Here is a 14,574-nt window from a genome sequence, read left to right on the forward strand (position 1 = left end):
GGTGCATGGATCAACGCCACTATCTAATCTATCAAATCATCTGTTTGTGAGTAATGAGCTCAGAAACATGAGTACACATGTTCATTTTAAATTCTGTGTCAGAACAACCGACTCAGCCGTGGGCAAAGATGATAACCAATACAATTCTAAGAGATTATTTATTAGTACAATGATAAAACAAACAAACAAAGGGATAAGACAGTCCAGTGTCCCACTTACAAAAGGGATCAAACACACAATCCAAGGTCAGAGCCGACCACGCCACAAGTCATTTACACTTTACATGTTGACCACTTTAACAGGGATCAGCAGTTGTCCTCCAACACCCACCATCCTGTAAGTGGAAGGCCGGTGATCACGCCGGCCTCAGCAACTCTGCCTTTAGGCTGCAGCATGTAGTAAGCATCTTCGCTCTAAAAAGAACACGGGAGCACAGCTTCAGTTTCTAAAGCCCCAATGACTTGTTGGATATTCCAGTGGCTCATCATCATCTGATGGTTCATCCTCATTCAGTGGCTTAAGAGAGTATGCAAAATAACCATTGTCATTGGGGCTTTGGAAACAATGTCATTTGGAAAGACCAGAACAAAGTGGAGATATCTGGCTGTAATGCACAGTGTAAAACTGGGAGGAACGGTGGTGGAAGGGTGATGGATTGAGCTTGTTTAGGCTGAAAAAGGTCACAAAAGTCTATTTTATGATGTCCAATGAAAGCAAAGTTTTAAAAGTGCGTGCAAGGCTTTGTGTGTTTTCCTAAGGGGTTCCAATCCTTATACAAATACAAAGCAATTTGAATAGAAAATCTTATGCAAACATTAATGCTTGAATAAATGTACAGTCTCGGTCGTTGTGTCCTTGGGCAAGACACTTCACCCGTTGCCTACTGGTGGTGGTCAGAGGGCCCGGTGGCGCCAGTGTCCGGCAGCCTCGCCTCTGTCAGTGTGCCCCAGGGTGGCTGTGGCTACAATGTAGCTTGCCATCACCAGTGTGTGAATGTGTGTGTGAATGGGTGGATGACTGGATATGTAAAGCGCTTTGGGGTCCTTAGGGACTAGTAAAAGCGCTATATAAATACAGGCCATTTACCATTTACCATTTACATATTTCAACCAAAAGATTTAAGATACAGCGTCCTTAATTTAACCTACAGTGGGGCAAAAAAGTATTTAGTCAGCCACCGATTGTGCAAGTTCCCCCACTTAAAATGATGACACAGGTCAGTAATTTGCACCAGAGGTACACTTCAACTGTGAGAGACAGAATGTGAAAAAAAAAATCCATGAATCCACATGGTAGGATTTGTAAAGAATTTATTCGTAAATTAGGGTGGACAGTAAGTATTTGGTCACCTCAAACAAGGAAAATCTCTGGCTCTCACAGACCTGTAACGTCTTCTGTAAGAAGCTTTTCTGTCCCCCACTCGTTACCTGTATGAATGGCACCTGTTTGAACTCATCATCTGTATAAAAGACACCTGTCCACAGCCTCAAACAGTCAGACTCCAAACTCCGCCATGGCCAAGACCAAAGAGCTTTCGAAGGACACCAGGAAAAGTATTGTAGACCTGCACCAGACTGGGAAGAGTGAATCTACAATAGGCAAGCAGCTTGGTGTGAAAAAATCAACTGTGGGAGCAATCATCAGAAAATGGAAGACATACAAGACCACTGATAATCTCCCTCGATCTGGGGCTCCACGCAAGATCTCATCCCGTGGGGTCAAAATGATCATGAGAACGGTGAGCAAAGATCCCAGAACCACACGGGGGGACCTGGTGAATGACCTGCAGAGAGCTGGGACCAAAGTAACAAAGGTCACCATCATCATCATCACCATGTAAGTGCGCATGCGCCAACCAGCGTGCAGCCTGTTACAGTCGCTCCTGCTTTTCTCTTAGTTTAGCTCTTTTTTCTTACGTATTCTTTTTTTTTCTGACTTGTATTTTCCTCCGTTTTCTATCTCTTACTCAATCATGTGGATTGAGAGAGTTTTTGTTCCTCTGGTGGCCGTGGAACTGTTACTTTTATCATGGAACGGGACCGCGGCACATCTCCTACACGCACGGACTGTTTACTCCAGAGATCAGCTGATCGCCCTGATGCCGGCCGGCTCGCTGGCCAGGCCCGCAGAAGTGCCCGCAGAAGTACCAGCTGAAATATGGAGGAAAACACATCGGGGATGCAGAGGTCAAGGACAGAAGAGAAGAAAAAAGGTGACGGTGAGACAGCGGAGGCTCGAAGCGAGGAGGAGGTTTAAACCGTGTCTGCCGTCTATCGTGATGGGAAATGTGCGATCGTTGGCAAGTAAAATCGACGAGCTCTCAGCACTGGTACGGAGTCAGAGGGAATACCGAGAGTGTAGCCTGATGTGTTTCACCGAATCATGGCTGCACCAGGTCATTCCCGATGAGAATGCTTCCGTGGAAGGCTTCCACACTGTTCGGGCGGACAGGGACAGCATCGCTAGCGGTAAGCGTAAAGGAGGTGGGCTTGCTGTTTTAGTTAACAACCGGTGGTGTAACCCTGCCAACATAACAATCAAAGAAAGGATTTGTTGCCCGGACACTGAACTGTGTGCTGTTGGACTCAGGCCGTATTATTTACCCAGGGAATTCTCTCACGTCATCTTGGTGGCTGTTTATGTTCCCCCCTCTGCTAACCCCACAGCTGCATGTGACACTATCCACTCTGCCATAGCTCGGCTACAGACTCAGCACCCGAGTGCCTTTATTGTGATCTCGGGTGACTTCAACCATGTATCACTGGACAATACACTACCAACATTCAAACAATATGTGGACTGTCCCACCAGGGGAGAGAAAACTTTAGACTTACTGTATGCTAACGTCAAGGATGCATACAGCTCCTCCTCCCTCCCCCCACTTGGTAGGTCAGATCATAACCTGATTCACCTCACCCCCCGCTATGTGCCAATTGTGAGGAGGGAACCTGTGACCACCAGGACTGTTAGGAGGTGGTCAGAGGAGGCAATAGCGGAACTACAGGGCTGTTTCGAGGTGACCGACTGGGAAACACTCTGTGAGCCTCACGCCGAGGACATCAATGGGCTTACTGAGTGTATCACAGGCTACATAACTTTCTGCACCGACTCCATTGTTCCAGCTCAGACTGTTCATTGTTACCCAAATAACAAGCCGTGGGTGACTAAGGACATCAAAGCCCTCCTCAACAACAAGAAGAGGGCTTTCAGAGGGGGCAACAAAGAGGAGGTGAGGAAGGTCCAGGTGTTACTAAAGGACAAGATCAGAGAGGCTAAGGACAATTACAGGAGGAAGCTGGAGTGGAAACTCCAGCAGAACAGCATGAGAGAGGTGTGGAGGGGCATGAAGACCATCACTGGATTCAGGCCAACCAACAGCAGGGGAGCTGAGGGAGGTGAGAATAGAGCCGACGAGTTGAATCTGTTTTTCAATAGATTCGACACCACAGTGTCTGCTCCCACCCCCACAACCTCACCTGCAGTCAGCCTGGAATCCAGAGCCACACCACTGTGCCAGCCTCTCTCTTCACATGTTGCCTCCTGTGAGATTCCTGACACCCCTCCCCCACCCATCACCTTCACTCAATACCAGGTTGAGATGCAAATGAGGAGACTTCACTCAGGCAAGTCTGCTGGACCAGACGGAGTGAGTCCCCTTGTCCTCAAGACCTGTGCCCCCCAGCTGTGTGGAGTCTTTCATAAACTGTTTATGCTGAGTCTGAGTCTGCAGAGGGTCCCGGTGATGTGGAAGACATCATGCCTCGTCCCTGTACCAAAGACGCCTCGTCCCAGTGGCCCCCAGGATTACAGGCCCGTGGCACTGACCTCCCACATCATGAAGACCCTGGAAAGGCTCATCCTGGACCAGCTGCGACCCATAGTAAGACCACATCTGGATCCCCTTCAGTTCGCTTATCAGCCTTGTCTCGGAACAGAGGACGCCATCATCTACCTGCTCAATCGTGTCTACACCCATCTGGACCAGCCGGCGAGCACTGTGAGGGTCATGTTTTTTGACTTTTCCAGTGCTTTCAACACCATCAGGCCGACCCTCCTGGGTGATAAGTTAGCAGCGATGCAGGTGGATGCTTCTCTGGTGTCCTGGATTGTTGATTACCTGACAGGAAGACCACAATATGTACGTCTCCCACAGTGTGTGTCTGACAAGGTGATTAGCAACACAGGGGCACCACAGGGGACTGTCCTCTCCCCCTTCCTCTTCACCCTCTACACCACAGACTTCAGCCACTGCACAGAGACCTGCCATCTTCAGAAGTTTTCTGATGACTCTGCGGTGGTTGGATGCATCAGCAGGGATGATGAGACAGAGTACCGGGCTGTGGTCGACTCCTTTGTCACGTGGTGTGAGCAGAATCATCTGCAGCTCAACGTGGCAAAGACCAAGGAACTGATCGTGGACTTCAGGAAGACCAGGAAACACTTGACCCCTGTTTCAATCCAGGGGGTCAGTGTTGACATTGTGGAGGACTATAAATACCTTGGAGTACACATTGACAATAAACTGGACTGGGCTAAAAACACCACAGCACTTTACAGGAAGGGCCAGAGTCGTCTCTATTTTTTGAGGCGACTGAGGTCCTTCAACATCTGCCAGAAAATGCTGAGGATTTTCTATGAGTCTGTGGTGGCCAGTGCGATCCTCTATGCTGTTGCATGCTGGGGGAGCAGGCTGAGGGTCGCAGATGCCAACAGACTTAATAAACTGATCCGTAAGGCCAGCAATGTTGTGGGGATGGAGCTGGACTCCCTCAAGGTGGTGTCGGAGAGGCGGATGCTGTCCAAGATAAAGACAATGTTGGATAACACCTCCCACCCACTCCATGACATGCTGGTCAGTCACAGGAGCTCGTTCAGTGAGAGACTGAGATTACCGAAAAGCACCACTGAACGACACAGGAAATCATTCCTGCCTGTGGCCATCTCCCTGTACAACGCATCCACTTAACACACTGTTTGCTGCTACAACTACACATGTTTCTTTTCCAAATATTTATTTATAAGTGACTTATGTATGTATGTATGTATGTATGTATGTATGTATGTATATATATGTATATATTGTACTATTCTTAGTTAGCGTATTGTCTGTCTTGTCTTAATGTTGGTTTAAAATGGAGCACTGTAACAAAAAATAATTTCCCCCAGGGATCAATAAAGTATTCTGATTCTGATTCTGATTCTGATCAGTAACACACTACAACGGCAGGGAATCAAATCCCGCAGTGCCAGACGTGTTCCGCTGCTGAAGCCAGTGCATGTCCAGGCCCGTCTGAAGTTTGCCAGAGAGCACATGGATGATACAGCAGAGGATTGGGAGAATGTCATGTGGTCAGATGAAACCAAAGTAGAACTTTTTGGTATAAACTCAACTCGTCGTGTTTGGAGGAAGAAGAATACTGAGTTGCATCCCAAGAACACCATACCTACTGTGAAGCATGGGGGTGGAAACATCATGCTATGGGGCTGTTTTTCTGCCAAGGGGACAGGACGACTGATCCGTGTTAAGGACAGAATGAATGGGGCCATGTATCGTGAGATTTTGAGCCAAAACCTCCTTCCATCAGTGAGAACTTTGAAGATGAAACGAGGCTGGGTCTTCCAACATGACAATGATCCAAAACACACCGCCCGGGCAACAAAGGAGTGGCTCCGTAAGAAGCATTTGAAAGTGCTGGAGTGGCCTAGCCAGTCTCCAGACCTCAACCCCATAGAAAATCTGTGGCGGGAGTTGAAAATCCGTGTTGCTCGGCGACAGCCCCAAAACATCACTGCTCTCGAGAAGATCTGCATGGAGGAATGGGCCAAAATACCAGCTACTGTGTGCAAACCTGGTAAAGACCTATAGTAAACGTTTGACCTCTGTTATTGCCAACAAAGGTTATGTTACAAAGTATTGAGTTGTATTTTTGTTATTGACCAAATACTTATTTTCCACCCTGATTTACGAATAAATTCTTTACAAATCCTACCATGTGAATTCATGGATTTTTTTTCCACATTCTGTCTCTCACAGTTGACGTGTACCTCTGGTGCAAATTACTGACCTCTGTATTTTTTTTTGGAGAATTTGGCTATAGTCCATTCAACACTGTGCAAATGGCATGTAATCAAAATTTGAAAAAGCCACAAAACGACCCCAAGACCACCCAGGGGTTTTAATAAAGTTTGTTGTAGTAGTAGTAGTAGTAGTTGTTGTTGTTGTAGAGGTGGAGGACAACTCTTCAACACACTGAGGGGTCAATAGACAGACCATGTACCATAAAATATTGCTTAATAAACTGGCAAATTACAGCAGGATATTCCTATCCTCGGTCAGAAGGCACAGGTGACTTATATGATGAAAGAGGGGTCCACAGTCATGATCATTTGGGTTCCTTTAATCCAAAAACATCTTCAGAACATTTGTGACCTTTAATCTTCATATGATTAGGTGAATATACACAAACCACAGGGGTTTTATACATCCCTACTTCCTAACAAGGGTTTCTCTACCAAGCATAAAGTTATGTTTTCATTCAGCATCAAATACTTATTTTGGTGATAACTTCTTAGTTTCAGTTTTGTAACAAAACTCAAACATAAGAACTTATAAGAACCCAGTGTGTTCATTTTGGCCATCAAGAATGAAGAGAGAAGAAGATTTTCTAGTCCTTGAGTCATGTTATTTTAACATGAGGCCCATAATACTAACATAATGCTGCCCCCACACTCTCTGCTGTCAGGTGTGCTTCCATCTCACATATCAATGCTGGTAAAACCTACACATACCGGTGTGATGGAGGCAGCATGGAGGGTCGCTTTGTGAACGTGTTTCTTCCTGGACAGAAGAAGACTCTCACCCTGTGTGAAGTGGAGGTGTATGCTGCCCCAGCAGGTAGAGCTTTAAGTGACTGGATCTGATCTACTGAAACACATCTGCCTGATACTGATTCATTCCTGTTTCCTTTCAACAATTTAGTCAAACCGCTTCCAAACATGGCCTTAGACAAACAAACAGCACAGTCATCGACTTGGCCCTATACACCTTTTACATCATCCAAAGCTGTTGATGGGTACAAAAATGGAAACTTGGCTGATGTAGGCTGTACCCATACTACAGAAGAGGAAAATCCCTGGTGGAGAGCTGACTTATTAGCTGTCTATAAGGTCAGTGTTGTCACGATCATTAACAGACAAGATAATTTAATTGAAAGGATTCTTGGGGCAGAGATTCGGATCGGCGACTCACTGGATCAAAATGGAAATCAAACCCCGAGGTGAGACATGATTTCTGACAGCAGATAAATGTTTAAACAAATATTAGGTCAAACTGACACATTTCTCTTTGATGTTTCTACAACTCCATCAGGTGTGGCATTATTGAATCATTGGATGGTACACCAACATACACATTCCAGTGTCATGAAATGAAAGGTCGCTACATCAGTGTGATCATACCAGGATCTCAGAAAATTCTGACGCTGTGTGAAGTGGAGGTGTTTGCTTCTCTGCCTGGTATAGTGGTTGTGTTTTAGCGGTATATGTGGAAGCTGCTTGTTTTTATTTTCCCTTTTTTATATTTTTTCTCATATTTATTATTTTACATGGGAATAATTGGACTTAATTCACCTTGCTGACTTTCTAGCTTTTAGTGTTCATTTTCATTTACTTTGGAGCTGAAGGAAACATTACAGTTGAGCCTCTCAAAACATAACAAACTCTAACAAACTTTGCTCTCCAGCACCAGAAGCTGTTACTCCTTCACCAACTCCTCCAACACCTCCTACTGCTCCTCCCACTGTGAGCATGCAGTTTGGTGGCAGGAACGTGATGGTGGTGGGAGAGAGGCTCTGCTGGTCCGATGCTCTGATGTACTGTAGACGTTATTACTGGGACCTGCTCAGCCTTCACAGCCAACAGGAGCAAAGCGAGTTGGAGCAGCTGCTGGGCCTCGTTCCTTTCTCTCTCACAGACCACGTCTGGATGGGACTGCGCAGGTACTGATACAGAAGATACTTCTAACAACTCAATGAATGAACAGGGAGGACACAGAGTCATCCAGGATTCAAAAGGTCATAGTTCAAGTTTTCTTGTGCAGGTACTCAATTCCACCAAATTAGCCCTGATAGTATACATTATCAAAACACAGATATCAAAAGCACATCAAAATAATTTCACTCCTTACCAGGGCGTCTGTATCCACTAAGGATCCCCAGGCTAGGTCCCCAAGCCTACCTTGGATATGAGCGAGAGAGATATAACTGAAGCCATACCAGCTCGGATGTTGCTTGGATTAACAAGGTCTACATCAGGTGTTAAGGAACCAGGACACCCTGACAAGAAATGTGGCTACTGGACCAAGAAGGCCAAGAAGGCATAGATGGACAAGGGATGGGGACAGGGTGTTGTTGGAATGCTACTATGCAAATAACACCAGCAGAAGGGATTCCATGAAAAGGCTGTGGGACCTATGGAATCATCAATACCCAGCATCCAGACTGACGGTGAAACAACTAATAGCCAAGTATTCCAAAATTCAGAAGAACCAACTGATGATTTACCACTGTCACAACTAGAGATTCATGATGTACAACACAAATCACAGGTCAAGAGAGAGTCAACTGTACGAGATCAACAGGAACCTTCAGGAATTCAATAGGGATGTGACAAAAACCACTAGAGGCCAACTTCAAGCCAATTACACAAGTCAAGTGTGTTACACAAGTGTGGGATTTACCAAGGAGATGCTCCATCTTCACTGCTGCTCTGCATATAAGATTATTGACAAGACTGACTACGTTTACTGCCTATGGAATGGAGCAATTATCAGCCACCTCCTCTACATGGATGATATCAAGTTGAATGCCAGGAGTAAACAAGACATCAATTTACTGATTCACATCACTAGGATGTACAGCACTGATATTGGACTTTCATTCGCACAGGAGAAGTGTAGTCAGATGGTAACAAAGCGAGGGAAGGTAGAAGTGAGGGGATTGCACTACTATAAGGCATCATTGCAGATTTCAAGGACAGCTACAAGAACCTGGGAATTGCACAGGCAATAGGAACCATGGAGAGGCTGCTAGGAAAGCTGGGACCATCAAATGCCTACAGAGAGTAAGGCAAGTCCTGAAGAGTCAGCTAAATGAGAAGAACAAGATCCAGCGTCAATCAACACCTACACCCTGCTGGTGATTATATACCTTGCTAGGATAGTAAGCTGGGCAAAGAAGGAGATCGAAGCCACTGACATTAAGACAAGCTTCTTACCATTAATGGAGGGTTTCGCCTCAAATCCAGCACCCTGAGACTAAGTGAAAGGAAGGAAGCCGATGACTGGTAAGTGGCAGAACCACTCTTCAGGATGAAACAACATAACATCCATGAGTACATGAGGAAGATGACCACAACTGACTGTGTGCTTAGAGAATACCTCAGACAGCAGAAACCCAAGAAAGAAAAGGAGCAACTAGAAGAACCATCATGGAAGGACAGGCCCGTTCACGGTATGTACTACTGTCAGATAGAAGAAGTGGCTGACATCTAGAAATCCTACCATCGGCTGGACAAAGCTGAACTGAAAGACAGCATAGATGCACTAATCATGGCAGCACAGGAACAAGCTCTGAGCAAAAGATCCTTTGAGGCTGGGGTCTATCACACCAGGCAAGACCCCAGGTGCAGGCTGTGCAAAGATGCGCCTGAGACAATCCAGCACATAACAACAGGGTGCAAGATGTTGGCAGGGAGGACATACATGGAACGCCATAACCAAGTGGCCTGTAGAGCATACAGGAAAATATGTGCTAAGAATGGCCATGAGGTCCTGATGTCAAAATGGGGGACTTCTAGATACGTACTGACAAACTGGTGATATTGAACCAACCAGAGATGGTATTTGTGGACAAGCAGAGTAAAACGGCTGTTGCGACAGATGTAGCTATACCAGGTAACTGCAACATCAGGAAGAAAGAACATGAGAAGATCAAGAAGTACCAAGGGCTGAGAGAGGAACTCCAGGAGATGTGGTGAGAGAGGGCAACAGTGGTCTCAGTGATAATCAGAGCACTCGGGGCAGTGATCCCCCATGCTGGGCGTGTGGCTTCAGCAGATCCCAGGAACCACACAAAATCTCTGTCCAGAACAGTGCAGTTCTTGAAGGATAAAGATCGGGGTTGTGGGAAATTTCTTTCATAGTGCCTGCAAAATAGTGACAGACCAAAAGTCCTGTTACCGTTGCAAATCAAAGTCACAACAGTTCAGACAATGAATGCTTGCATTTTCTTATTTTCATCGCTGCCATGCCAAACAGATAGCTTTAAATGCCCTAACCTCATATGACCCTGAATGGGTAAGAGGAAGAAGCTGAATGAATACTTGGAGTGTTCTTTTTTGTTCATCATTAAGACAGTGTCATAAAGATAAAATTGGATCATATAACTTGAAAATGTGAAACAAGTGTTAAAATCAGTAGGCTACATAATTAGCATTTTTATTCACTACGTCCAACAGATCCCTAAGAGGAGACGACTGGTTCTGGATGTCTGGACAACCCATGAATTTCTTTAATTGGCCACAAGATTTTGTCCCTCACTATTACTCCAGCATCTGTGGAGCCATGGGCAATGGAGAGCTTTTCATGTGGCAGGACCTGCACTGTGGGGAGCAGCTCAACTTCATCTGCCAATCAGGTTGGACTTATACCACACCAATGCATCTGCACACTTTATTGTACACTCGGGGTTCCTCAGAAAGTTTTGTGCTTCTGAGGATTAATTACTCTACCTTCTCTATTTATATATGTGTGTGTGTGTGTGTGTGTGTGTGTGTGTGTGTGTGTGTGTGTGTGTGTGTGTGTGTGTGTGTGTGTGTGTGTATATATATATAATATTCTGTAACTCTGTAACTTCTGTCAGTGCTGTGCTTTTGGAAACCGAATTTCCCAGAGGAACCCACCCGAGGGATTAATAAAGTTTGATCTTATCTTATCTTATCTTATCTTCATTTAGGTGCTGGGGATGATATGCAAAGAGTGTATTTCCACAGCACCATTAATGTCACAACTTTAAAGTAAAGCCATACTCTAAGACTTTACAAGTTAAACTTTTTTTGTTGGTTTGTTTTTTTCAGTTTAACAATGTAAACCATTCTGTAGAAGACCTAATAAAAACTATCACACTGAATTTAGCTGTAATTATCAAATAGTATGGTACCTTGTGTTAACCTTTAAATGAAATCTGAAAGAGTGCAATGCACCAGGATCCTTTTTTTATGTAGCTGACAGCTGGTAACTGTGCAGGGGTCTAGCAAAGTTTTGCCAGGGGCCAGGTAGGGCATTAACAGGGAAAGGGGGGCATTTAAAATATCATTTATCATTTAAAATATCTAGCTTTTAAAAAAATAATTATCTGAATCTTACAACAAACGATTGATAGATTGATGCATATATACCATCAAAACAGTGTACATCACTGTCACAACAGCGTTTGTTTTCATTCAAAGGCTCTATGGTGGGCCGGTCTCTAGTCAAAACGCCCGAGCCGATTTTTTGTCCCAGTCCAGCCCTGTATGCAGCTCATCTGCAGTCTGGTGTTACTTACACCTTCCTAATTGGAATGGTCGGGGGAAGTGATCCAAACAGCCAGGGAAGGCCGGAAAAGAGCTGTTGTAGCTGGGTTTGAACTACGTGGCAAAGATCTTCTGGAGAGTTTTCCAGCCACAGACCAAGGAGAATCTTCACACTGTAGGTAACGTCGACCCGGAGCTCCTTGGACGGATTTAGTGCCGCTGTGTGCATGGGGGCTGGCTCGTACTGTCACGGGTTGCCGGGGCAAACAGTGCGTGAATTATTTGGAACCCAAGATGTGGCAGCTCTGGTGCAAGTGAGTTTATTTACCAAATGTGGATTCAACAGAGATGGCGAGGGTGAACATGAAACTGAGAAAACCTAAACTGGGAAAAACTAACAGAAACTAACCAGAAACAGAGATGCAGGGAGTCAAAGGGAAATACGCAGAACGACCGCCGGAGATTACGCAGACAAACCAGCAACTAACAGAGGCAGACACAAGGCTTAAATACACAGAGGGATAACGAGGGAATGAGACACAGAAGGAGGGCACAGCTGGGAGTAATCAGACATGATGGGACAGGGGAAACGTAAATTGAACACACTGAGATTAGATACAGACCTTCAAAGTAAAACAGGAAACACACCAACTGAACACAAGCCACACAAACCTAACACAGACTGGGGGACACAGAACATAGGAACATGAAATGTGAAAAAGGAGCACAAAAATCCATAATAATAATAATAAACTTAAACTTAAACGCGGAGTCACAGACTCCGGACCATGACAGTAACTGTATCAACAGTCTGTTGTTTAAAAGGGAAAATACTTTTTTGATGTAGTATTTATGATCATGGTGGAAAAAGTGGCAGTGTAGGTGAGCCCCGTTCCACTCTCAATATTTCCATGGCTGACATCTACCAGCTGTCTCCTTAAGCCCCAGGTAAACTCAAAATTGGCAGAGGATAAGTGAAGACCTATCCACTTCATTTAAGTCAGGGGTAGGCAACTAATGGCCTCAAGTGCCAGTGTCCTGCCGGTTTTGGATGTGTCCTTGATCCAGCACAGCTTATTTAAAATGCTAAATTCCCTCCTCAGCATGTCTTGAGGTCTGGTAATGAATCAATCGTCTGGTTCAGGTATGTTGACCCCAGTGTTGGGCAAGTTACTTTGAAAAAGTAATTAATTATAGTTATTAGTTACTTCTTCAAAAAAGTAACTGAGTTAGTAACTGAGTTACCAGATTCTAAAAGTAATTAATTACTTGAAAAGTAACTACTGGTTTACTTTAAAAAATGTTTAACCCTCTGGGATCCGGGGTATAATTGGCTATTTTTAACCCCTTTTGATTTTACCTCTAAAGTTCACCTTTAAATATTATTTACTTTGCCTTGTTTGGTATCATCCTTTTCAGCACAACCTCATGTGTCTTTTACAGATGTTTTCATTTTGACATACTGTATTAAAAAAATTGATCTAAAATCAGACAGTAGATAAAGTTATATATTTTTTTACTGTAATAACTAGAAACAGGTTTATTAAATCATATTTCATAACTTTAAATGCAAATATAAATTGTCAATTTTAAAATCATATGCACAAATTTTGCAGCCATTTTACCCTTTTTTAAATAACCATTTCACACTATTTACAGAACAATCAGCTGTTCTGCATTCAATAAGATGCCACAAATTATTTGTGCCACTCCAAAAAATTAATTTCTGTCCACTATAAAGGAGAACATCACAGCCTGATACCTGCAGGTCTGACAGCAGCAGGTGTATCACTCCTGTTTCTACCTGGAGACAGCAGTCGCCTCATTGTTCTTACACACAATGCAAAACTATCCACAACACTACACACTAACTACATAAGACAACACATTAACTACACACTCCAAACACGCTAAACGTCACAAATCTCTCAACATCTCAAAACTCGCTCTCTCTCCTTTTCTGTTGTCTTTCTTTCTCTCTCACTCTCTGTCACTCCCACTCCCTAAACCTCCCCCCTCTTTCTAAACAACCAAATGTCATGTTGCCATATCATTTTTGATTGGTCAACATGGTACATTTTTCCACCAACACGAAAGGGGTGAGGTTTTTTTGTTGTTGTTTTTTTTGCTCATAAGCAGAGAGTGCTTGCTGCGCTGTCCTTGGACAGTAAACGTGACGAAACTATTGAGGAAAAAACACCGCGTATATTGTTTATCATGACTCTGGTTTTACGTGGCCTCTCAACACAATTTAAAAACTGGTATATATCACCTTGTTGCTTTGTCTTTAAGTGGTCATGTGATTGGCTTACCACGACTACTTTATTCTTCCTCAGTCAAACTGCAGCACTCATGCGATTGTTTTGCCCCCTTAGCTCCAGGTGTTGTGCCAAAAAGTGATGGTTGGGCAGAAAGTGATTGCCGTCCGCACAAGCGCGCGCAGCTGCTTAAAGCTATAGCGCCCAGATTACTTACAGCTATTCCGTGCAACTGATATAAGATGCAGTAAGCTGAACACAGCTTCAACTGTCTGTTTGTTGAAAAATAGTAACGGACCGCATTTTCTTGTTAGTAACAGAATTTTAATGATACAAATAGTAATTAGTTAAATTACTTGTTACTGAAAAAAGTAACGCTGTTAGTAACGCCGTTACTTGTAACTAGTGATGGGTCCAGCAACAATGACGCACCGACGCATGTATCAAGCTCACAGAGCGAAGCTTGTATCGGTGCGTGCGTCGCTTTAAGAAAAAGTCACGTGATCGATACAGCCGCTGTATCCTCATTGCCAACGTGCCAAGCTGTGTTTAAAAATACACATCTCTCCATAACAAAATGGAGCTTGAAAGAAAAACAGAAATGTTTCTGCTGTGTGGGATCATTTTGATCTTTTAACTGCAAATAGTTTGCCTGTGTTTGTTTCAGTGTAATCTATCAGAATAGGAAAAAACTGTCAGGGCTCTGTGTGCGGGTAGGCGGAGGGGAGGATCCAAGTGCAGGACT

General features: G+C 44.3%; 1 protein-coding gene across 1 annotated transcript; it reads left to right on the top strand.

The window, feature by feature from the left end:
* The first annotated feature begins 283 nt into the window (after window positions 1-283).
* Window positions 284-11,077, top strand: LOC146579757 (uncharacterized). The gene is made up of 7 exons (XM_085267991.1): window positions 284-336; window positions 6,744-6,895; window positions 6,980-7,277; window positions 7,370-7,515; window positions 7,742-7,997; window positions 10,516-10,694; window positions 11,013-11,077. The coding sequence occupies exons 1-7, from the start codon at window positions 284-286 to the stop codon at window positions 11,075-11,077; spliced, it is 1,149 nt and encodes a 382-aa protein (XP_085124117.1).
* The last annotated feature ends 3,497 nt before the right edge of the window (window positions 11,078-14,574 follow it).

Source organism: Mchenga conophoros, linkage group LG3, assembly GCF_057382185.1.
Source record: "Mchenga conophoros isolate Kocher_MC1m ecotype Shallow Benthic linkage group LG3, M_conophoros_male_GT1.1, whole genome shotgun sequence".
NCBI lineage: Eukaryota > Metazoa > Chordata > Actinopteri > Cichliformes > Cichlidae > Mchenga > Mchenga conophoros.